The 24735-nt window shown below is 43.0% G+C and overlaps 1 protein-coding gene across 1 annotated transcript in view; it reads left to right on the top strand.

The window, feature by feature from the left end:
• The window catches only part of CPS1 (carbamoyl-phosphate synthase 1), an 88857-nt gene extending 70847 nt beyond the window's left edge, over positions 1-18010 (top strand). Inside the window, exons 31-38 of the mRNA XM_033064073.1 lie at positions 762-851; positions 2364-2534; positions 5106-5180; positions 8061-8159; positions 13532-13591; positions 14434-14546; positions 15052-15181; positions 16398-18010. Of these exons, the coding sequence (XP_032919964.1) occupies positions 762-851; positions 2364-2534; positions 5106-5180; positions 8061-8159; positions 13532-13591; positions 14434-14546; positions 15052-15181; positions 16398-16496 (837 nt within the window). The 3' untranslated portion in view covers positions 16497-18010. The remainder of the gene's footprint in view (positions 1-761; positions 852-2363; positions 2535-5105; positions 5181-8060; positions 8160-13531; positions 13592-14433; positions 14547-15051; positions 15182-16397) is intronic.
• The last annotated feature ends 6725 nt before the right edge of the window (positions 18011-24735 follow it).

The raw sequence follows: 24735 nt of genomic DNA, 5'->3' as shown, positions 1-24735 counted from the left end.
TGACTTTTTCCCCTTGCAAGAATAAACCTTGTGATACAGAGTTAGTTGTTAAGATGCATTTTTTAAATGAAATGTGCCATGCCCCTTTAAGTCATCCTATTAAGGGTTTGCTTGGAAGCCAGCAAAAGCTGTAATGCAATGATCTGTGCTCCAGCTCTGTTTCCAAGAATGTCCAAAGTCTTGTTTCTGAAAATAGTCATCTCCTGGAGCAAAGCTCTTCAAACCCTTGTATTGACACACCTGGGAAATAAGACTTTCCTTCCAGCTTGTTCCAGAGTGTATCTACTCAGACACCCCCCACTCATCTGTGATGGGACAGGCATGCTAGTGAAAGACTTTTAGGACACTTAAAAAACTGATTAGTTATTCTCAAATAAAAAAACATTGTTCATCATGTCACAAAGAAAGGTTTAAAGACTCCAGTGTGCAGTGTAGGAATTGCTACAGGGCAAGGCTTTGATTCTTTGTTTTTTTCCTTCTCCCCTCTGCTTTCTCACACACACACAGAAAAACTGTTTTTTACTTCTGCTCTCAAATGGCACTTCAGGCTCTAGATTACTAGGGAAATGAAACATGTTTGTTTCTGAAATAGTACTATTGCCAAAATGTGGTTATAGAGGAAAAACAAGGCAGAGAGAGATGACGTTTAAAGAAATCCACAAATCTAGTGATTTATTGCCATGATGCTCTCTATTTTGTGGAACTTCATTATTTGCTCTATATACACATATTTACACTTTTCAAATTTGGTTTTCTTACAGGTAAAAGCTGCTACAAAAAAGATTGCCAAGGCTTTTGCCATCTCTGGTCCATTCAATATCCAGTTCTTGGTGCAAGGCAACAATGTGCTGGTAAGAGCTGCTGTGAGTGTGGCTTTGCTGAGGTGTGTGAGTCCTGCATCTCTGCTGGGGACATTGTGGCAGTGCCAACCAGGGCAAACCTGGCTTGTCAGAGGGTGTGAGCTCACTCCTGCCACCCTCCATCACACAGCTCTCCCTTCCTGTGTGGCAAAGAGCATCCTCCCCTGCCTTCTCACTGAGGTTGAAGAGAGTCTGCTTGCTTTGTCTGTCAGCTTTGTTTCACTTATCAGATTAGAATAGAATGGACAGCACTGGGACCTGCACCTCACCCCGTGTACTGGGTCTGGTATCTTCTCTCATCTTTAACTATTTTGATGTTAAATTAAGCCTTTGAAAGGATTGAAAAGAAAGCAAGACAATGTAAGTGTTTAAACCTTTACTATAAGGTGTTAGGATGGTAATCTGAATAGTGCTAGTAGCTATTAGCAACTGAAGTACAGCAGATGTCTGACCCTTTCTGGGTAGCAGTTGGCTTTCTGTTGCTAATGGAAGGAGGTCAGAGCAATGTGAACAGAATGTGACTGAGGAAACAGTGAATAGAAAGAAAACCTGACAGGAAACAGCAGAGATGCATTATTGGTGAAAATTCCTGTTTGGCCTGTGAGTTGAGTAAAATGCACTTACTGTTCTTCACCTTTCCTTTGTTTCACATACGGTTATTCAGAAACACCACACAGAGAGAGAGCAGGGTTTTTTCTTCCTTGCTTTCCCACAACAGTGCCTGTATTTCTCTGTACAGCCCCTGCTTTTCAGTGTACCTTAACTATTCTTACCCCCTTTCACTCCATTCTCACTTACAGCAGTTCCTCTTCTCCTCTTGAGCTCCAAGCGGCTTCTCAGCACATTGCAGAACTTCTTTGCTGCTTCCTTGCCTGGCTGAATGGTTCCACATGGGGGTGAGAAGTCAGTAAGGATAGTCCTGTCATTCAGGAAGGGCCATCACCATGGAGAAAGAACAGGCTGGACTTCCAGAGCTTGTTCCTGGAGAAAGAACAGGCTGGCCTTCCAGAGCTTGTTCCTGGAGAAAGAACAGGCTGGCCTTCCAGAGCTTGTTCCTGGAGAAAGAACAGGCTGGCCTTCCAGAGCTTGTTCCTGGAGAAAGAACAGGCTGGCCTTCCAGAGCTTGTTCCTGGAGAAAGAACAGGCTGGACTTCCAGAGGTTGTTCCTAGTGCCTGTGCATATGTTTCCATGCCTCTTGCACATTAACTTAGGATATAGAAAAGCACATTTTCTGAGTGAAGTCTGCTCCCCCTCAGTTCTCATATTCAGACAATAGAGATGGATCTCAGCTGAAGACCATGCTGCTTGTATCTCAGGCTGGCCATTCCCCATCCCTCTTCCCTGTTTTAATAATGGTCCCAATTTCTGTGTTTCTTATTTGACAGTCTGGAGAATATGTTTGCCAAGAGGACTCAGGGCTGATTTAAAAAAATATTAATCAATCAGTTTCTTCCCTGCACAGTGCCTGACCCTGATATTTCTCTTTTTTTCACTCCCACCAGGTGATAGAGTGCAACTTGCGGGCTTCACGCTCATTCCCCTTTGTGTCCAAGACTCTGGGTGTGGACTTCATTGATGTGGCCACTAAAGTGATGATTGGAAAACAGGTTGATGAGTCATCCCTCCCCACAATGGAACATCCCATTTTTCCATCCACATATGTTGGGATTAAGGTATGGTTTCCAAAAAACCACAGAATGGCCACCACAGAGCCAGCACGTAACACATTATTACACAATTAGTGCTTTAATGCCCAGAGAGAACAATTTACTCATTGGCCAAAGACCACATTGGCCTTTTGTAGTTTCTGTCAAGAAAATCTATTTGGAAATTTCAGAGAAAAATCAGAGCAGAATTATCCAGTGAAACCAAATCTTCCTTTATTTTTAGCATCTAACCTACTCTGAATCCTGTCTATGAACTGCATAATGAATTTACACTTGCAGAGTTGAGCACTGAAGTTCAGGCTATTTCACAATACTGTGTAATAAACATGTGGAAATGCTCAACTTTGTGTTTCCCCCCATATTTTATCTGGACTGTTAAATCCACATAATCCCCTTTATATACACCACTGGGTAAAATAGGGGTGAAAGTCTTGCATGCCTTGATTTCAGTAAAACCAAGGTCTTACTTTCCATAATTACTGAGTCTGTAAAGAACCCAGCATAATGAACTGTATGGTAGATATTTTTGAATGCTTAGTGGAAGAAAAAAAAATCTATTGAAGCTCCTAATCATAAAAAATCTAGAACAGTGGTGCAGAAAATCTAAAGGATAATGAGAATTGTTTATACAGAAACTTTCAAGCTTTAATAGCTTCCATATCAAGTGAAAACAGAGGAAGCGGAAAAACACTTAACATCTTTCTACTAATAAAATGTTCAAAACTATTAAAATGCAAGCCAAATTTGTGTCCCAAGCCAGTCAGTCTAGATACAGCTTTACATTTTATTTTGATGCCACAGATAGGTATTATCTGAAATTCAACCTTGAGACTTATTTTTTTTTTGGTGAGTCTAATTTATTTTTATAAATTTCTACTATTTAGACCTGGGGCTTCAGCACTGTTTTTAGCTGAACTGTCAAGAGTTTTGTTTCTCCTGGGAGCACTGGCTACAGAGTAGAAAACCCAGCTTTATTCTTGAAAACTTCCCCACAAAGCTTTTTATACTGCTTGCATTCTGTGTGGATTTGTCAAATATAAAAACCTGCTAGCACCTTTGGAGATGCTAAACTTTGAAAAATATTCCAGTTTAGCCTGTTTGTTGTTATTCATGCATCATATTTTCTATCCTCTTACAATTTATTGCTAGTAGTATTTTCATGGACACAGGATCCTGTTTCTTCAGCAGTTCTTAAAAGAAGATATGAAACTCTTTTCTTCTTTCTCAACATAGCTGCTCCTTTTTGGATTAGAGCACCACTATTGAAGCTTTAGTGACTGAAATACTGTCTTGCCATGTTTGCTTTCAGACTGGTGCAAGTATCAGGGCCTGACCAAGATTAAATCCTGGGTAGGGAATGACTGACTAAATTTTAAATAAAAATGGGTTTAGTTGCAGTGCCAGAGTCTGCTCTCAGTGATGCATTTTCATGTTCATGGCAGATAAAAATTAGGGAGGTGGTGGAAGGCTTTGCTGCTTCTTACCTTATTTTAATATACATTAAAATAATCTGTCTTGTCTGCCATATCTCCTCTTGAGTTGGCCAAATTTTACTTACACTGGGAACAAAACTGATCTAAAAGTCACAAAGACACACGACATTTTTTGAGAAACCTTTTGAATTTCTCCTGTCTCATTTTAACTGGTCACTGTTAGGTGTCATAAAGCAGCAGCTGTATTATCTTCACTGTTACCCTTGGAGACCTCCAAGGACAGAATTATGGCTTCAAATTTAAAAACAGATTTGTTTTTAAGCAGAAATCTTGCTGCCTTTATGTAAATAACATTAGTAGTTTAAGATGTGGAGAAGCCCTACAGAAAATTACTTGGTTATAGGAAATATTTTCCATGTTTGTTACATGTGGTCATTGGTTCTTTAACAGAGACTTTCTTTTCCTCCCTCCCCTCCATGTTTCTTATTTTAAGATCAAATTAGACAAGATAACTCAGTGCTGTGATCTATGTTCTCAGATATTTAATAACAATAATAATGATAATGATAATAATAATAATAGTGATCGGGGGCTTAACATTAGTATATAAAGACAAAAAAATTACAAATCTATATTTCTGGATGGGGGAAGAGGGAAAATATGAAAATAATTTGCAGTTTCATCTTGTTTGCACCAAAAAAGTGCATTCTTGTGGAGTAGTTTTATTTTTGCAAATGAAACATTACATGGAGAACAGTGCTCTCTAAAAACCCAACTGGGTTCAGATAGTTTCTCTCCTTGTTCCATGAATTAGGTTCTTCACAGCCTTTTTGTTCAAAAATGTGTCCTTATAATCATACTGATAGTGGGCTACCACTGATTGAAAATCCATCACTGGAATGTGAGCAGGATGCAAGAGTTAGATGATTGATTTATTGGTGGAATACATGGTTATTTGTTCCAGCATCAAGATGCCAAGGGAACTACTTTGCTAAATAGTCCTTTGCTTATCAGCCTTGACCATTGCTTTCTTTGGATGAAATCATGTCTCTTTGTGTCACTTCCAAGCATAGCTGGAATTTTAATATTTTTTTAAATAATCCAATTGTTATTCTTTCTCTCTCCTGCCTCTTTCTTTCACCAGGCCCCAATGTTTTCCTGGTCCAGGCTGAGAGATGCTGACCCTGTTCTCCGATGTGAAATGGCCTCTACTGGGGAGGTATCTTTTAGATTTGCTTTTTTCTTTCTTAAACCAAGTTGACTTTAAACATCATGAATCTTTGAAAGTGATCTTATTACTGCCTGAATCATGATGGCATCTGTTGCTTCTTCAGAAAATTGAAAACATCTTTCTTAGCTGTAAAACCCACAATGTCCTGGAAAACCCAGTTTTTTCAGCCACTGGATGTCCCTCTTTACCTGCATGTCAGCTCCCTGAGTTGGACCTGTGTGACAGCCTGAAATGAGTTTTTGTGAGAGCTGTTGGGTTCTGGGAGGTTGTTTTATGACTCATGTACTTCTGGGCAGATGAGTGGTGACAGCTCCCAATCCAAGGACACTTGCCACAGCAGTGACATGGAGACTCCCAGGCATGAGTAGTTGGTCTTGGGATGTGCCAGTTGCTTAAAGGCAAAACAATATGTGGTATTTTCTTGCCTGGTAACCATCAAGGCATGTCTCAAGGTGCAAAATGAAAGAAAGAAGCAATAAATATGGTGGCTGCAGGGTGAGCCTGGGCAGCTTTCCCCACTCTGTGCAGGCTGTGAGGTGCTGCTGGAATGTCTCCTGGTGTCTGGAGTGTCCCCTGGTGTCTGAAATGCCTCCTGGTGTCTGGACTGTCTCCTGGTGTCTGGAATGTCTCCTGGTGTCTGGAATGTCCCTTGTGTCTGGAATGTCTCCTCCCATGCTGGGAGGGCACAGGGCTGGCCATCTTCCTGCCCAGGCTCAGCACCCTCACAGGCACAGGTTTCCATCCATATCACCTGAAGTGGCACTGACTCACACAGAACAAAAGGTTTCCTCATTATTGCTGAGCTATCGAGGGCATCCATAGATACACCCAAGTGCTCTTTACATTTTACATGTTCTGTTACTTCTAGAGTGATTTGCAGTACCAAAAAATTATTCTGGGCCAGAGTACCCCTTGGAAAGTGATGAAACACTGAGGCAATTTGATCAGACTGAAGTCTGCTGTACCATCACTAGCAGGTAGCAGAACCTGGGCTGCTCTGTTGGGTGTGAGCTTGGGGATGTCAGAAGGAGCTGTTTTCATTAGGGAAAATTACCATTTTAGTAAGGAAAAGTGCTCTACCCAGATACAAAGTAAGAGCAGCCTTAGCTCTCCTACATCTCTCCAGAATTACTGTATTTGACTCTTCATAATGTGCTGGAAATCAGCATTGCGGAAGATTTCCTTTCAGTATAGTTAATGGGCAGAAAGAAGTCAAGTGACTTCTGTGACTTCCTGATTTTCAGAACAAAACTGAATACCAAGACAACCTCCTCGCCAAAGAAAGAATAAAAATGTAACTAGGGACAAGAATTATTTTTCTGGGCTTTGTACAGAGGTAGAGATTACCATGGTCATAAAGGAGGGATTATTAACTTTTATGAGTTGGAAAGATCCATATTCACAAATGCCATAAAGTGTGACAGTTATGAAAGTCTTTCTTATAGTGGAGTAAGGATAATAACTTGCTTTGGATAAAATGCTCAGTTATTCCTCACAGACATTTTTCACACACATGATTTGATCTGGGCTTGAATTTGTCACATCTGTCTGGCAGAGATTTATTTTGCTGGAAACCATGGTTCCCCCAATAGGAGAAGGCACAGTGCTGGGGGTCCCTTTGAGTGCTGTGGCTGTGGACCATGCCATGATAAACCTCTCCTAGAAGGGAGGGACTGTCACCTTAAAATGTCCAGGAATATTGAATACATAGAAAACATAGAATATCATGTTGCCATTACTTTTCTTATCCCTTCCCTTGTGGTATTTTTGTTTGTTTAGTTGTTTTGTTTTGTTTTTTTTTTTTAATAACTTCAGCAGATCTGGCAAATCATAATTTATTTTCATTAAACACTGGTTTCTGCTCACCATGGTGAGACTGTGAATGTGAGGGCTCACCCTGGGATGGGAAGGACCATAAGAGGAAAAGGGGAGAGCAATTCTCAATTAGCTCCTTTATCCCATCTGTGTTTGTTGGTAGATTTGTTATTTCAAAGAGAAAAATCAGTGACAATTTGTGCTTCTGATTGTTATTCAACAAGTATGGAGCTGACCAGAAAAAGTGAAGGTTGGTTGGGTTTTTTTCTTTTTAAACTTCCACAAAAAGCTCACCCATTCTTCTTTTTGTCACCAGAATTCCAAATTTAGGTTAGGAATGCAGCTCAGCTCTTTCAGAAGATTGTTATCATCTGTAAGCAACCAAGCTCCACATCCAGTTCTGAATGCTGGAGAGCTGCTAAATGATTCTTTCTGGTTTCTTTACTCAACTGTTTCTTTAAAATTATAATTTATTTAAAATGAATTATTATAAATTGGCCTGATTGCTTTGTTCTTAGGTAAATATTAAAATTTTGCTGGAGTTTTGCTCATCTGTGGGCTTTTAATGGAAAAGCATCTTTGTATCTTGTGGTTTTCCTTCACAAGAAATGCCAGGAGTACATGAGAGCACAAACACTGCCTTACCCTGGTTTGCAGGCACACAGAGGAACAAGCCTGTGTGCACAACTCTCACTGGTGTCTAAGCCTTCTATAAAGTTAAATAATTTCCTGTGCAATCCCAAACACTGGAGCAGAGGCTGTGTGCAGCATGCCAATAACTTAGCAGAATCAATTGTTACTCCTCAGTGTGCTGTTTGAAACTAAACTGTTGCTTATTCCTCCATTATTTCTTCATTAAAATGATGGGATTTGTCTGCAATGATTTTCTGATTTATGCTGTTCCACATGCCTGCAGGCTCCATGCAGAGCAGTGTAACTTCTTCACACAGAAACAAAGGATCCTATTTGAAAATGTCATTCCTGTTTCTTTTTAAAGCAATGTTTTTGGATTGTTTTTGATTTCCCCCTCATGCACTCTGTGCCTTTCTGCAGGTTGCATGCTTTGGGGATGATGTGTACTCTGCTTTCCAGAAGGCTCTGCTTGCCACAGGGTTTAAATTTCCTAAGGAAGGAATTTTGATTGGAATCCAGGTGAGTCCTAAAAATCAAAGCTAAGAAAGGACCAACACAGAGGAACTCAGTAGCTTTTGCCTTGTTTTCATTCATGTGGCTTTATGGCTTAACTGTGTTCTCTGCATTTCATCCTGAAGTGCAGTGAGACAAGGAGGAACAAACACCATGGAGAGATCTTTACTGGATTCAATAAGGCTGCTCTTGTGGGTTTTCCCTCTGTCTCCTGGTAGTTTCTACTGGCAACTACAGAAGTTTGCTGGGGCAACCCTCAGGGATGGCTGCAAGCAGAGACTTGGGGTCAGAGAGCTCTAAGACAGATTTCTGGGGGAACAAAGGCTGTAGATGGTCAGTTCAGAGAAACATCCCAGCCAGAACCCGGAGCTCCCTCTGTGCTCCCTCCCAAACAGGAGCCCTGGCCAAGTTTCTTTACAATCATATGAGCTCCCTTCATCTGTGCATTGCCTCTTACCCTTTTCAAACCCATTCTCCTCCAAACCTCCCAAACAGGGAGGCAGTTCCCATGCTGCAAAGCTGCATCTGCTAAACTTTCCACAGGAAGGTACATTTCCTCCCAGCAGAGCTGTGGCATCACTGACAGAGCAGAAAAGCTGTAGGGCTGTTGTGGGCTGGTTGTTGGTGTAATGCTGCTGGGCTGTGAGGGCTCCTCAGCTATGGCACTGTCACATCCCTCACTGGAATCACAATGGGAATGTACTTGAGTGCAGTGGGTTAAATGACATCACACACCTCTGTCACCAAAACTGTGGCAATAGAAGAAATTCTCCAACAACATCTTGTAAGTGTTGGAGAATCAGGCAGTGCTTTATTCTGGCCACGTTTTTATTCTGGCTGGGATGTGCAGTAGAAATCATTCCATTCACAGGTACAGTGGAAATCATTCCATTATACAGAGTTCTTTACCAGACTTTTCACATGTTTATGCATAAAAAACTCCAAGAAATACTCTCCTTCATTGGTTCTACATGACACAATTCTCAGTGTTCAGTCTTCTATTTGTTTTGATTCCTTCACCTTTGACGCTAATCTGGTTCTCATTCTTTGGTTCTCTTCTCAATCTTTTCCCAGACCAGGTGTCTCCAACCACACCAAGGGTCATATCTAATTATGTCCATTTAGCTCCTTTGTATCTTCTGGCTACTTCCAATCTGTAGGTGTTAAACTCTCAGAACCTAGGAATCTTCTTTCTGTTGATTGAAGCCCATCAGACCTCACACAGTAAAACTCAACCCCCTGGTGAACAGTCTTTTGAAGAGAAACCCCAATTCCCTACCTCCTTGTCAAAGGCAGACAACCCCCTGACTAAAGTTACTTAAAACATTTAGAAGTTGTATCATTTCCCACAAGTCTTCACCTTTCCCCACACTTTTCCTGCCAGACTCTGCAAATCTGACTCCATGCTAAACTAGAGCTTGGACTTTAGGGTTTCATCTCTTGTCATCACTGAAAGTGGCCCTCTGTGACAGAAAGTTTAAATGATGTCATTATGGGGATGCTCTCCAGTGCAGTGGGTTCTGCAAGAGCCTTTATGTGAGGAAGTTCCTGATGGGTTTGCCTTAGGAACAGCTCTGCCCCCTTCCCAGGCCTGGATCAGCAGGGAGGTTATATGTTTCAGGATGAACAGGGAGCTGGGCAGAAAAGGAAAAAGTCTTGGTTCTTTGTCAAGGAATAGCTACTGACTGCATAAGGTGCTAACATCAGAGTCACCTGCAAACTTTGGGAGGCACCTATGTTCCTCAAAAATTCCTACACTTCCAATACATCTAGAACATTCTTGGGCCCCATAAAACCATGTGATTGCTTCCTGCCATTTTCACATTGTGCTGGCAATAGGCTTATTCTCTACATGATTGCATAAAGCTGATAAAACAAAACCATAGAATAGATGAATTTGCTTGTGAGACAACTGGGGTGTGAAAAATGTCTTTGGCTGTTTGTGCCAGCAGAGGATGTGAAGGGAGTACATGGAAAAGAGCCAGAAAGGAACATGACTCCTGCTAACAAGGATTACTGCTGAGTCCCTAAATGTCAACATATATACACACACATCTGGAGATGGAAGCAGTTGCTTTAAGTTACCTCTAATTAGCATAAAAATGGCTTCAAAATTTAAAAGTTCAGTAGGAAACTCTGGGCAGTTGGTACCGTATGTCTTACTGTATATATTGCATGTTTTAAAACAGCATTTTAAAAAGGAGAAAAGCAAAGCTAGGAGGAGAAAAAGGAGAGAGACCAGTGTTTAAAATGTAAGTCTATTTTCTGGATAGCAGCTAAAGGGGAGTGGGCAGAGAAAAAGTAATTTTAGCTATAGAAAGCATTTATGTAAGTTCTGTGTCAGTAGCTGTTAAACTGAGAGAAATGTTCTTTCTACAAAGCTGTTAAGGAAAAAAAGAAGGGAAAAAGAAAACAAAGCCAAAAGCTCAACTCCACAAACCTTTTAAAAGTAGTAAGATTCTGTCTTTTTAATGAGTGGTTTACAGTTCATTTTCTTGCAAAAGAAACTTGAAAACATCAGATCAATCACTAAAAGATCTCTCTGCATATTTCTTCTATAATTAAACTCCAAATCAAGAGGCATAAAGTTGATTCTGAGAACCAGGTATTGCCCTCTCCCCAGTTTGGAGATTATCACCTACACACTTTTTAATGGTCTCCTTTGAAACAGAAGGGAAATAAAGCTCTGTGAGAAGGGAAGGTTGAAATGTTGACCTTCACCTGACAATATAAGTGGTCTTTGAGCATTTGGCTGGGAAAAAGGGGAACCCCTCACTGCAGAAACAAGTATTTTCAAATAGCAGGATGATGTCTGCAACCTGTTCTGGTGTTCTGGGGGCTGATCATTGCCATCATGCACAAGCCCCCTTGGTTGTCTCTGAGGAAGGTGCTGTGATTCACCTGCAGTAGATGGTGAGCTCAAAGCACACCCCATTTTTGAAGGCTTCATTGCTTCATGACCAGCACCTTGCTCTGATTTTTAGACTGGATTTTTATCTATTGCAGAGAGAGAAATAAGAAGCAAAATGGTCTTGAATTCTGCTTCTCTCCAACGTAGCTAGGCTCATATTTCAGTGATTTGGTATGCTGCACATTTATACCTTTGCTATTAATCATGCTGAGGTTAGAGGACACTGCCTTTTTGAAGGTAAAAGTCAAATAGATATAGTTAACAGGAACAGAGAGGGAGATCTTGCTTTCCTTGCAAATGTTTCTGGGGTGTTTTTCAAATCAAGAGTCAAATTGTTCTGCTGTGATCTGTGGTCCATACTGAGCCCAGTATGCCCAGGCAATAAGCCCACCCTGATGGGGAGCTTCCAGACTGGTGTGCAATTCCAGTGGCAATCCTCCTGGTGCCATGCTGAGCTGTGGATAGCCAAGTTAGCACCCCCAGGGTCAGGCAGGTGAGTGCTCCTTGACATCCAGGGGACAGCAGAAGGCAGGTTGGGCAGCTGGTGGGGACGGTGAACCTGCTGTGAGCACTCAGTGACACTGCACAGGTCAGGGATCCCCAGGACCTGAGAGGGCTGATGCTCTCCCAGATGGAGTGCAACTTCCATACTAGACAAATGAATCTCTGGTAGTTTATGTGAGCTGATCACCTACCTCTTCCCACAAGTTGGAGGAATCTGAGATGTTGAAACCCTGAGTTGGCCATTAAATAATTTGTATTTTATGCAAAAGGAGTTGAAAAGCTTTGTTTTTTTTCTTTTTTGATTGGGCTATTCAGTGTTATCTCTGGGATGGAGTCCATCTATCTTTCATTTATGCTGGTGACCACAAGATGCAGAAAGCATTGATAGAGTATTTTATTTTTAAATCCTGGCACTCCAAGTCTGTTGTTTCAAGGTAACCTTCTGCCTTGGTTCCTTACATACCAGGATTTTTGCATATTCCACAATGGATTTGGATACAGAATTCAAGATTATCACAGGGGATGGGTTGGCTTAATTTAGAGCTGGATCTCAGTGAGAACTGATGTATCTGTATGGAATGAACTAGGGATGTAGCCCTTTACAAATAGGAAGGGTTGCTGGAAAACATGAGGGGTTATAAGAAATGGAACTTTTCAGATAAAGGGCAAAAGAAAAAGCAATTCTCCTATGATAAATACCTTCCACTAAGTAAATCTGCTTGTACTTTTCACCTTTAGTAACTAATGGTTTCTTACACAGGTTATTTCAGCCAGCTTGTAAATCTGAGGCTGCTCCAATGCAAGCTGACAGCTGTAATTTCTTTTCATAGAGAGGCTGCTTTATGTGTCACAAGTGTTCAGTACATGTTTGATAGAAGTTTATAATACTGTTGTGAAAGCCAACACCCCTGACCAGAAGGCAGAACCATTCTCTCTGGCTGGGAAGCTGCCAGCTCTGTCACATTGTATATTTATATTTGCCAACTAATGTACAGAATGAGATGACTTTCAGAATGAGTGCTCAGAAAAAAAAAAACAACAACCTGTTTAGTCCTTTTCTTCTTAGGAAATTGTTGACCCTTCAGGATATTGCTCTCTCATCCATAAAGGTTAGGTTATCAGGAAAAAGGGAGCTTGTTATAATCTTACTTGCAAATGTGCATAAGACCAGACCAGGCTAAGGCTAAAAGCAAGGTTTGGCTTGCCTTGGCAGTGAGAAGGGCATGTGTTGCATCTGATATTTGCATTGCTGGACCTTCAACATCCCAAAGATACTTAGACTGATAATTCTGCCCACCTGTTACTCTGAAATGGTTTGTGCAAGCACAGATGTCTACAGGAGGTTGTTGCACCTTTCTAAATGATGTTGAATCTGGGTATGCATTATACACAGTCTTTCAAAGGTGCTGTAAGTCAGGCATTCAGGTCCTCATGGGAATGTGACATCCCAGTCTCCTGACTCTGTTTCCATATTCCCACAGGACTTAGCAATGAACTCACACATGCACAAGCTCTTGTTGGTGTGAATGTGCCAACAGAGCGTTCAAAGGCAGCCCAAGGCCCATCCATTTATGTTATCTGCCAGAAAAGAAAGCAAATGTTTGAGCAATGATTGAAAATACATTGAATTAAAAACTGAGGAGACTCTAGTTGGTGTATTTGAGAAGGCAGATGACCAGATATTTAATATACAATAGTAAATCTTTAGTGGTTGCAGTGTGACTTAGTATGGGAACAATTCCTGTGGTGTAATAAAATATGTGTTAGCTCAGAGTGACTTGGGCTTCAGGATCCAGACAGTTTCTTGGGAATGGTACTGTACATGCACATGCAGAAATTTCTGTCCATGCACACAGAGGTGTACTTGCCTCTTAACACAGTCTGGAGGAGCTTCATGGTGCCCAAAAATGCACTGTTCCAAGTCCTACTTTTGGTGCTATAGCTAAAAAATTTCCTTTTCCAGGAGTCCTTCCGCCCCAGATTCCTCAGTGTAGCAGAACTACTGCATAAGCAAGGCTTCAAGGTAGGTGGTTCCATTTGATTAAAGCAAGAGAGCTTTCAAAATCTCTAATGTCCTCAGCCTGCTACAGTTTCTTTGGAGAAAGAGAAAAAGGGTGTTTTCAATGCACAACAGGGATTTTTAGCTGAGTGATCCATAAAGTCAGAAGGTACCACTCAATTAAAAGTTTTTATGATTGTTTAATTGAACATATGGGTCTGCTGTGAGGGCAGGAACAGCCCTGGCTCTGCTGAGATGGACAGTATACACTCCCCCAGTTTCTCCAAGAAACAAAAATGCCAGTAGGGTGCCATGTATGGCAGGAGACAAGGAGGGGAAAACGTTTTATATGGAGTATACCTGTATAGTGTTACATTTTCAGATCCATAAACTTTATGGTGGTTACATCACTCGTGTAACTCCTCTGTATTATTTTGCATCCATATCTCTATGGAAAAGCAACACAGCCAGAGAAGACTGGTGACAGTTCTACTTTTCAAAACTTAGTGCTAGGCATTAAAAAGAAAATAAACATGGCAAAAAAAATTACAAGTGATTGAACTTAAGTCCTGTTGAAAGTCACAGGGATTTAGGGTTTCCTAAGCCACTTCACTGCTTCTGGAAGTGCTACTGCCATTCATTGACTATCATCCACCAGGAAATCACAGATAACAGAAAGTTGGGAAGGTCATTCTGTTTGTTTTCTGTGTGTCTCTCTATATGGAGAGACACCATTTTTATGAAAAATACCCTCCAAAATCAGCTCTGACAACAAGGCTGTGTGTTGGGTCAGGCCCACATGAGTTCAATGAAAAGTTTTGGTAATGTGAAGTAAATAGTAAATAACCAATTTTTTCCTGGGACAGCTTTATGCCACAGAAGCAACCTCAGCCTGGCTCGATGCTAATGGCATCCCAGCAAATCCTGTGGCATGGCCATCACAGGAAAGCCAGAGTCCAAACCTGCCTTCAGTCAGGAGGTAAGAGAACCACTCACCCTGTCAAATTTGTGTTTACAATCCAGGACAGCAAATGCAAGGGTCAGATTGCTGGTCCTGTTGAGATCAATGGCAGGGATTTAATAGTACTTTGAATTCAATCCAAAAGTTCTGGTTTATCTGATTGTGTCTGGAATTGCCACAGCAGGGAGGTTTCAGCTTATTATGGCATAGATGTATTGCTCCATGCTGTATTTTCATACAAGGGTACATGAAATCTGAGTATTTAGCCTGTTAATGACAGTCAGTCATGCCTTTAACAGAGTTGTGCTGAGCTGTATCTAGGCTGAATATTGCTTTGCACTTATTTAAGTCCAAAATCCTGACTAAAGCTTAGTGCCTTAACCCCTCAACCTTTATTTCTTGGGCAAAGACTAAGCTCAAATGACATTTTTCTGCATTGTTTAGCTGCTTGCCTGTGCTATCCATCAGAGGTTTTTATTAGGAAGGACACACTGTCATACTGTCTTGTGCATTGTCTCTTCAGGCTGCTGATGGATGGCAAAATAGATCTGGTGATTAACCTGCCCAACAGCAACACCAGGTTTGTCCATGATAATTATGTGATCCGGAGGATGGCTATTGACACTGGGACTGCTCTGCTCACTAACTTCAAGGTACTTCCCATATTGTTCTTTCTCCTTTTAGACATAAGAGCCTTCAGAGCTTGCAAGCCCTTGTGACCATAGATTCCAGTCTGTTTGGACCCTCATTATTTCTGACAAATAATGTATCTGAAAATCATGACAACACAGTGGTTTAAATATATCTTCTTTTTGCTACTCTACAAAATGACATTGCTCTGATTAAAACCAAACCAAAAATATAAACTCTGAAGTCCTGAGTCCTGCACTGTGCAGCTGAAATTGCTGCTTCACTTCAGAGCAAACATATCACACAGGGTTGCATGTAACATCTTTAAATTAGGCATGGGAAGCACTTTTGAGTGGAATATTATCCTGGTATGGTGCTTAAACCTTACAGCAGGATATAGTTGTGTTTTTTTGAATGATCCTTGGGACAGTCCAGTTCAGAAGTGCCATCCAAGAATTGCTGCCTGTCCTGTTGTAGTCCCAGCTGCCAGTCACTATGGGTTTGTAGCTCCTGACAAGCCCCTTTCACTCACTGATGGGGAACAGGTATTAGGTAATGCAAAGTGGGACTCCTGCTGCCTGCAGTACCTTGCCTTCCTGTGCAAGTGGCTTTGACTGTCACAAAAGAGCCTCATCTGCTTCTCATTAAGCACAGCAGCCAAACTCCCACTGATTTTGGTGGACACTGACATGGAACCCAGTGACTGGAACTGGTGTGCAGCTGTTCAAAATCTGCTGTGATTGGAGTGAGTGGAGAGCAGGGAGAACAACAAGCTGAAGGTTTGTAGGATAATGGCCAGACATGATTAGCAGGAATGGGGAATTGAAGACACATCCTTTGCCTACTAGCAAAACATTGTGACAACCACAACAAGGGTCCCCATCCAGAATTTATTACCACACCTGCTTGCTGCTTTTCACTGAATTGTTTGGATTGTAGAGTTTTAATTGCTGAGTTTGAGAGAGAACAGCCCTACACTTGGGCTGTAGTGGAAACATGGGACAGAGGTGTCTTGCAAAGGAAGCCTGGGCACATCTACATCTCTCCAGCTGGACACAGAGGCTCCAGAGGGCTGGAGTCAGCTCCTGTGCACAGTCACCTTGAAATTGGTATTGATTTGGATGAACTCAAGGGCTGCACCTGCACCAGGAAGTTTCAGGGTGACAGAACAGAGGTGTGGAGCCTGCTCTGTCATGCAGCCTTTGCAATGCTCAGTCCTCCTCTGCTTTGTATTGACAGGTGACAAAGCTTTTTGCTGAAGCTCTCAAATACTCTGGAAAATTGGACTCCAGGAGTCTCTTCCACTACAGACAGACTGACAATGGAAACACTGCATAGAACTCTCTCCAGCCTGCAATCTTACTGCTTCTGGTGCCTTGAAAGAGAGCTAATTTCAGATCATCCACTTAACCATCTTTCCATGTATTTTGCTTTTGTTTGGTCTTTTTCAGCCTGCAGATTTGATGGGAGAAGAAGGCTGTATATGTGTGTCCTGGAATTGCTTCCAAGTTGTGCTCAGTCCTTCAGGCTATTATCATGACTATTTTTTACATTCTTGTTCAATATTGTGAATTCAGGTGGCTCTCCCTGTATCATAAAGACTCTTTGTCAGCTTTGTTTCTGGCTTCAGAAAGGGAGAACTCCCCAAAGACTTCCACATGTTGCTGTCCAACATTTTGTGCCGTGATTGTGGGCATTAAAATCAAATCCTTTGCAAATGAAGTGAAAGTGTTGCAGTGCTTTACCCCCTCCCAGTTCAATTTTCATTCCCACCTTCTCTGCTGCTTTTTTCAGCACCTTCAACTCCTGTCTGTGGAGCAGATCCCTGCTGTAGCATGGGGTGTGTTATCCTTGGCTGTCTGCATGGCAGAACACTCCAGCAGCTCTGTGGCCAGCAGCACTGTGTCCTGCAGCATATGCAGTGCCTTCTCTAAACTTGTACCAGCTGTGGAGCACATCTTGTGTCTTGCTTTGCCCATGCTGCAGTGTGTACACAGCACAGTCAGGAGTGAGGAATATTCAAAGCTGGACAACTTCTCTGATGCTTGCTAGAGTGAACTGAAGTGGAATGTTTTCTTCCACGCTCTGCCTGCCTGAGATTCCAAATCCAAGGCACTGCTACCTCTTATATATCCCTCAATACCTGCAGGCCCTGCCAGGAAATGCTGCTGCCTCTGGTGCTGGGTATCTTGTGGTGGAGCTGGCTACCACCTAGCAGTGCTTTCTGAAGCTATCAGCACTGCAAATAGTGTACTTAAGGAGGTATGGGCTTATTCTTGTGTCTGCTCCCAAGTTCCCTTGAGTCCCAACAGGCTTTGAGTGTGGAGAGAGAATCAGAGTGGTTTTCTGTTTGTTTTTTTTTTTTTTCAATTAATGCTGGAACATACCAGGAAGGATATAAAATCTGGTGAGAGCTGTTACTGGTATGCACAAAGGTATGAGCAGAGTCTGTGATGCCTTTAGTTACCAAGGGACTCTCTGAACCATAGGTGTCAACTGCCAAGACCAACTTTTGAGCCAGGCTTTATTTCTGGTTGCCATCCCAAGTGCTCTTTCCATGGGATTTCTTCAGTACTATATTTTGTGGTGAGCACAACTCTTCTGTGCACAGGGAGAGCTTTGCACTTTTAGAGCAGAGATGTTATTTTAAAAACTCACAACAAAAACCTCCAAACCAACCAAAACTCCTGAAGAGCCCAAAGGCATCAATTGTTCACCCATTCAGTTGTGAAATGGGTGACTAATGGTGGTCAATGAAGCAGCACTCTAAAGGCAACCTGCACATACTTTTTCCGTGGCAAAAATCCCATTAACAGCTGGTGTCATCTCACATCCACCTACCCTGCTTTCACCTCCAGCAGAGAAAAAAGCAATGTTCTTCTTCTTTTATTTTGTCACTCATCTTATGTTGAAAATGAAATAAATGCCTAGATTGTGACAGCTACTCATTCTTAAATTCTGCATGGCCTGGATTTTGCCCTTCTGTTTTTTAAGTCTTCTTTTCAAAGCACTGATGAACACTGCTGTGTTAGGAAACCATCATTCTTATATGTGACAGTGACCACATCATTTAGTGCAGAGCTGCTGCAGTGCCTCAGAGGTGAGGAGGTGCTGGGAAAAGAGCAGTGGGACAACACCTTCAGCTGTGTGCATTCAAGAGAAGGGAGAAGCCCTCATCCCCTGAGATGGACATGTGAAATACAAGTGAAGAGACAGAAGATAGAGCAGTGTGTTAACAAATACTGGAGAAACGGGGACTTTTATAAAGGGGCTCCCAGTTCTGGAAAAATGAAAACTTTGCTATTAATTCAACTTTGTTAATCTATGCTCCTGTGATAATTAGCTGACAGTGTGGGTTTAACTGTTGCCTGGAAAGGCTGACCTGGAACAGACTGGACAGAGCAAAAGGGATAAAATAGGTATTTATTGAAAGGATCCACCTTGAGCAATGCAAGAGCCAAACCAAATCCCAGATGGATCCTGGTCACGAGTTTTTACACTTGTGTAAGTTTTGGTTCATCTCCACATTGTGGTCAATTGTCCAAGCACAGCCCCAGGCCATGAAGTCTCAGCCCCTGCCTTGCCCCCTTTCTCTCACTGTTGTTTCTGATTTTTGGGTACCAGTTGTCCTTGGTTCTCCTGCTAGAAAGGAATTGTTTTGTCCAACCATCCTGTGAAGAGAACTTACCAACACCTAATATGAAGTTTCAGAGTTACACACTAAGCAGCAGAGATTCTGGAAAACATAAAAGCTAAAACCCAAGGCATCATTTCTATGTATACTTGTATTTACACATACCTGTTGCTGCAGCAGCTGCAGGTACTTAGTCCACAGCTTCTTTGGTGTCCACAGGCTCTCATTCAATTGGAGTGGAATCCTGTAGAAAAACACGACAGGGCTGAATACATACTGAGTACTCTGTAATTACTGCAGTAATGTTAATGTTTTGCTGCTAAACCCTGGACTCTTCCCCCCACTGTGAAGGAAGTGACAGGAATGTCTTTTCTCACTCAGACCCATCTATTCATACAACATCCCCTGCACTGCCTTTGTTCCATCTCCTTTTGGTGTCTCTTCCCCTCCCTCCCCTTTGCTCTGACTGATGCAAGATGAAATCAAACTTCTGTCACGGTCAGAAGGAGTCAAGAAATCATCCTCCAGCTTACTTTAGGCTGACAGTGATGCTTGGCTGATTTTTTTTCTTGATATGCCTTTCTTTTTTTGTGTGGACACTATAGGAAAAGATTTTTAAGTATCTACAGCTGTTGGGATCAATGCAGAGCTAAAAAAAAGTTACAATTAGTATCCTTTGTACCAAGCTCATCTCTGCTCTCAACAGATTCTCTCTTACAAATGTCTTTTTCTTATTAATCTTGGGGAGGTTGACAATGACAGATGAAAGAGGAGGCTGTTCAGAGTTAAGAAATATCCTAATCTATGAGCACTCAAATAATTTTACTCTTTTTTACTCTCTTAAAAGAGAACTGATAAAAGAGATTCATGAAGGTATAAGAGACAGTACAAAGCACAACTTCTGAGATAAGCACAAGAAATGGTGACAAGAGCCGTGATGAAATATAAAGGGAACTAATTTTTAGTAATGGTGGTTTTTTTTTCTCAGTAGTCAGTCTGCTGAGCCCACTTTGGAGGATAGTTCTCCAAGTGTGCTGAATGATGGGAAGTTCTGGAGGCTTGATTTCCCGGGAGACACTGTTGAATACTGAAGTCAGGCTCTTCCTCCAGCTGATCACCTTCCTGGCTTTACTCTTCTGAACTTAGCACCCTTTAAATCACTTAGGGATTGCTCAGACAACCCCTGCACAGGTTAGGAGCAAAGCTGGGATAGTTTGGCTTGGTGAAAGCAAAGAGAAAATAATGTAAGAGATTTTACAACTTAGTGCTACCACTTCCTGCTTTCCTGACAGAGCTCTTAAAACACAGCTAGATAAAAGTGTATTCTTTATATAAATAAAAGAAAAAACTTTGTGAAAAACTTTAGGGAACCTCCTTGTTCTGAGGCCATTTAAAACAGTCAAAGTCAGGTTTGTGACAGTCCTAGGCAGAAGGAATTACCCCATGATCTGAAAGAGGTCCTGGCAGTGTGCAGAGAAATGAGTCTTGTTTGACTTGCAGGTCGCTGGATTTCCTGGACTGGATGTTGCCACCAGCCTTTAAGGCATCTTCTTTTCCTTTCCCACATTCCATGTACATTTTGCACTCTCCAGGTTTATTTGTGCTTTATTTCTCTGTGTTTGCATCAGAGGCATCTGGAAGGTCAGCTCCTCTGTCTCTTTGTAATGAGGGATCAATAAAAGTAGGGAAGGATTGAAAGTTTTCACTGTACTAAGACCCACAACTGCAGTGTCTGCAGTGCCCAGCCTCAATGCACAAACACTTAGCAGGAGGTGGGCTCCTGCAACAGCCCACATGAGGTGGGAAATGAGAAAGGACCTCTTCTGTTCAGTGTGTTTCTAATACCCAGAGCAGCCTGGGCCTTGGGAAGCTTCCATCACATGGTGCTGCCATGGACAGGAGGAGCTGCCATGCCATGTGAAGCATGTGAACAAAACTGCATTAGCCCATCTGCAGGACATGGAAATCTGCTCTGCTACAGCAGTCAGCTGCCAAACAATTCCCAGACCCTCTGGTTTTCTTCCTTCTGCATCTCAGTGTCTGCCACTGCATAATGTACAGTAATTTCACGAATACAAGCCGCACCAATTTGACCAAAATTTTGGTGGAAACCCGCAAGTGCGGCCAATATTCCGGGGCGGCTAATACATTAACAAAATTCTAAAAGCTGCCAACACGGAAGTGAGAGCCCGCGGCAGCCCCAAGCCAAGCTGGAGCCCGGCCGGCCCCGGCAGAGGTGGGAAAGCCTGGCAGAGGCGGGGCCAGCAGTGTGGGGGCGGGCGGCAGAGCCTGAGCCAGCAGGGCGGGGGAGCCCGGGAGAACTGGGGCTAGCAGTGCAGGGGAGCATGGCAGAAGCAGGAAGGCCGACGGGTGGGGCTGCCTGGCAGCGGGGGAAGCCCAGCAGAATCGGGGCCAGCAGCGTGGGGGAGCCCGGCGGTGCGGGGGCCTGCAGTGCCGGTCAGGGCGAGGAAACGCGGCGGCGGTGCAGACGGGAGGGGGCGGCCGGCGAGCCTGGTGGCGGCGGCGGCAGCCCTGCCGGCGGGGCGAGTGAACGCGGCGCTCGCGAAAGCGGCGCTCGGCGAGCAAAAGCGGCGCTCGCGAAAGCGGCGCGGGGCGGGCGCGGCGCGGGGCGAACGCGGCGCGGGGTGAGCGGCAAGCCCGGCGGCGGCGGCGGCAGCCCTGCCAGCCGGGCGAGCGAACGCGGCAGCGGGGCGGTGCTGACGGGAGAGGGGGGCCAGCGAGCCCGGCGGCGGCGGCAGCACCACTCGGCCGGCCCCGCCGAGCCGTGGCGCTGAGCTGGGCCACCCGGCCCCGTCGGCAACCATGAGCGGGCCGAGCCTGCCTGGCCCCGCCCCGAGCCAGTAAAGCCCGCTATGCCGCGATCCTGTTACTAATTGGCCAATTTGTGAAAGCTGCGCACGGATTCTCGCGACGAACGAAAGTGCGGCTAATATTCGGGGTGCGGCTTATCTATTGACAAAGACAGCAACATTGTCGAGGCACCGGGGGTGCGGCTTATAATCCGTGCGGCTTGTATTCGTGAAACTACTGTAATTTATAAGGAATAATCTAGTTGTGCTGTAACATTTGTTTCACCTTTACATTTAAATATGAACATTTTGATGTGGCCTAATTAAATGGAGAACATTTCATGATTATCTAGGTAGGCTAAAGTCTCACTCATCCTTATAATTAAAATACATTTAATTCTGCAGACTGATAGTACCACTTGAGATAAACCTTTTAATTTAGGGAAGTTTGTAATGATGAAACTGAAAAACAAAAGCATTTGTTACAAATCATGCTCAAGCTTTATGATAATGAATTTTGGGAAACAATGAATAATTTCTAGGGAATAATGCTAGTGCTTTGGGATTACTGTAATCTTACATGAATGCTCTGGATTGTCTAAAACAATATCCAAGGGTGGCAAGTGCAACTGTTTTGCAAGGAGCTGCAAGGAGTGTCAAGGGTTTGTAGTTCTGTCAGAATTCATCCTCCCAGGGAAAGTTTCCTGTTATTAAAGGCCAAGTTTTTTACTCATGTACCACAAAGTTTCTTATGGATATGGGATTTTGGTAGTCTCTATGGAGTTTCTTGCACTAGTGCAAAGCCAGCATAATGCTGTGCTGATTTTACTTCACTTTTAGCCTCTGGGGTAAATGATCACCCAGGATATTCATATGGAGAATCAGGTGCCTTTTCAGGAAAAAATATTTGCTCTTCCAGCTCCAGATAATCTTGTTCTTTTTTCTGATTTCCTGAGCGTTACTAAATGCTGCCAAGCTCTTCTCCTTCAAGATCTCTTCTACTAATGAGACCTCATTCTAGCTTAAAGTGTCCCTCTGCTATTCAGTGTCTTTGAGAGGCATTACAATCCATCCGCTTCTGACAGAAGCACTGGGAACAGCTCTTAGAAAAGTGGGTTATGTTCTGACTAAGCATCACGGGCTGTGGGTTGAAGAGTTTGCTGCCTGTCAGGATTCATGGGAGACAAAATGGTGAAGTGGTCAAAATCTGACCTTTGCTAAGGGTCAAACCTGAGCCTTTAGTCAGATTTTGAATTCATTGATGTAGCCAGCTGAAAGGGCATAAAGAATGTGTTCTTACTGCCAGCAAGGCTGACTTCTTAGTACACCCTGAAACAAGCATTGAGGTTTTTTTAGTGCTCTTCCTTAGAGTTATAAAGGTACCAATATTTATCTGGTGAGCTACTACTCCTGAAATGAAGGTCTCAGCAGTGCTGTGTCGTTTATATCTCATTTGGATCCCCAAGCACCTGGTGCCTCAGGGGCAGCACCCCATGAGGAGTGTCCCTGTGCAATTTTCATGCAGGTAACAAACCATGGCTGTGAGCTTAGCATGGGTAAAGCAAGAAGTCCTGGATGGTGCTGAGGAGGAGGTGTGTGCTGAGTTATCCCAGACATCAGTGTCACACAGGATAGTATTGCCATTCACCATCTGGAAACTGGGCAAGCCAGAGAAAACACAGACCCTGAGCGCAGCACTTGGGCATGTTATAGATAGATAATATGATGATTGGCTCTTGTAATTAGGGGATAGATATTGTGTGCATGTTAAAAATGTTTTATTGATGTATAGTTATGTTATTGTGGTTTGTTTAGATGTCTGTTCTCCCCACAGTCCCCTTTCCCCCCACCCTGTATTGTTGCTACTGAGCAGCCCTGGTTGTCAGAGAGGTGTGGATGAAAGGCAGAGCAGCATTTTGTAGATGAGCACGTGGCTGCTGGTCACAAACACTCCCAGCACTGTAATTCTTCCTTATTCAGTCTTCTGTTGTATTTTGTTAGGGTTTAAAAAACCTTTGAAATTTTAAAAAGTGAGCGTTGTTTCTCACAGGCACGAGCCCCAAAGGGCACAGAATGTGTACAGGGGAAGATGGATTGACATTAAAGTGTTTAGGGAAATTCTAAAAATTTTAGATTATGTTTGCTAGTAAAGGCTTTTCAGTAACTCCTTGTAGAAAGGATTGCCTCACACCTTGCCTTGTTGGGTTTTGAAGGGGTTGGAAGCTATTTCAGGTGCAAAAGCAGTTGTGCTCTGTAGCTGGTTGGGAGAGAAACAGATGGGCAGGACATCAAAACGAGAAATACCAGAGGTGTCCTTCTCCACCTTCATGCTGTCTTCATGTATGTCAGGCTGGGTGAGACAGGCTGCTAGACTGGAGGAGAGTAGGCAATTTTGTATTTGAAATTGGAGCAGCACTTGGTGCAGGAAGAAAGTGGATGTGGGCTACAGCCACATGGACACAGAGCAGGAGTCACCTGCTTGTCCTGGGGTCCGGGCTACACCACTGGTACTCCTCAAAACAAACACTTGTAATTTCCATTCTTACTACCAAGAATGTACCTGAATTGAAGCTGGAGACATCCAGCTGTTCTGAGCTGAAAGTACCCCTGAATAGATAATAAAGATCTGACACGAAAGCAGAGAGGAGAATGCCAATTACAGTAATTTCACGATTATAAGCCGCACAATTTTGACTAAAATTTTGGTCCGAACCCAAAGTGCGGCTTATAATCAGGTGCAGCTTATGTATGGACAAAGAACGAAAAATTGCTGTTTTAGTTTGGAGGACAGGTGTCTGCTGAGAAAGGCAAGAGCTTCTCTTTGAAATGGAGAATATAAACTCCCTCCCTCCAAATTATTATAATTTTGAAATCAAGGGGCTTTCAGGCAAAAATATGGGAATTAGGAATAACAGTTCTTTTCTAGGGGAATTAAAATAGAAATACAGCACTACAAAGAAACAAACCCCAAACCCTGACAAAGTCAGAGTACAACCTGACACCCCGTCAGGCAGGGTGTTGGCAGCAGTCCCATTAAATGGTGGCTGCATCCTCCTGCAGTGACAGATGTGATTCAGTTGGAGCAGTGCTCCTGTACAAGGTGCAGTTTCCCTCCGGAGGTCCAGTGGTGATG

The sequence above is a fragment of the Catharus ustulatus genome, chromosome 7 (assembly GCF_009819885.2).
Source record: "Catharus ustulatus isolate bCatUst1 chromosome 7, bCatUst1.pri.v2, whole genome shotgun sequence".
Classification (NCBI taxonomy): Eukaryota; Metazoa; Chordata; class Aves; order Passeriformes; family Turdidae; genus Catharus; species Catharus ustulatus.
The sequence above is the reverse complement of the archived record's forward strand: the minus strand, read 5'-3'. Positions and strand labels throughout refer to the sequence as shown.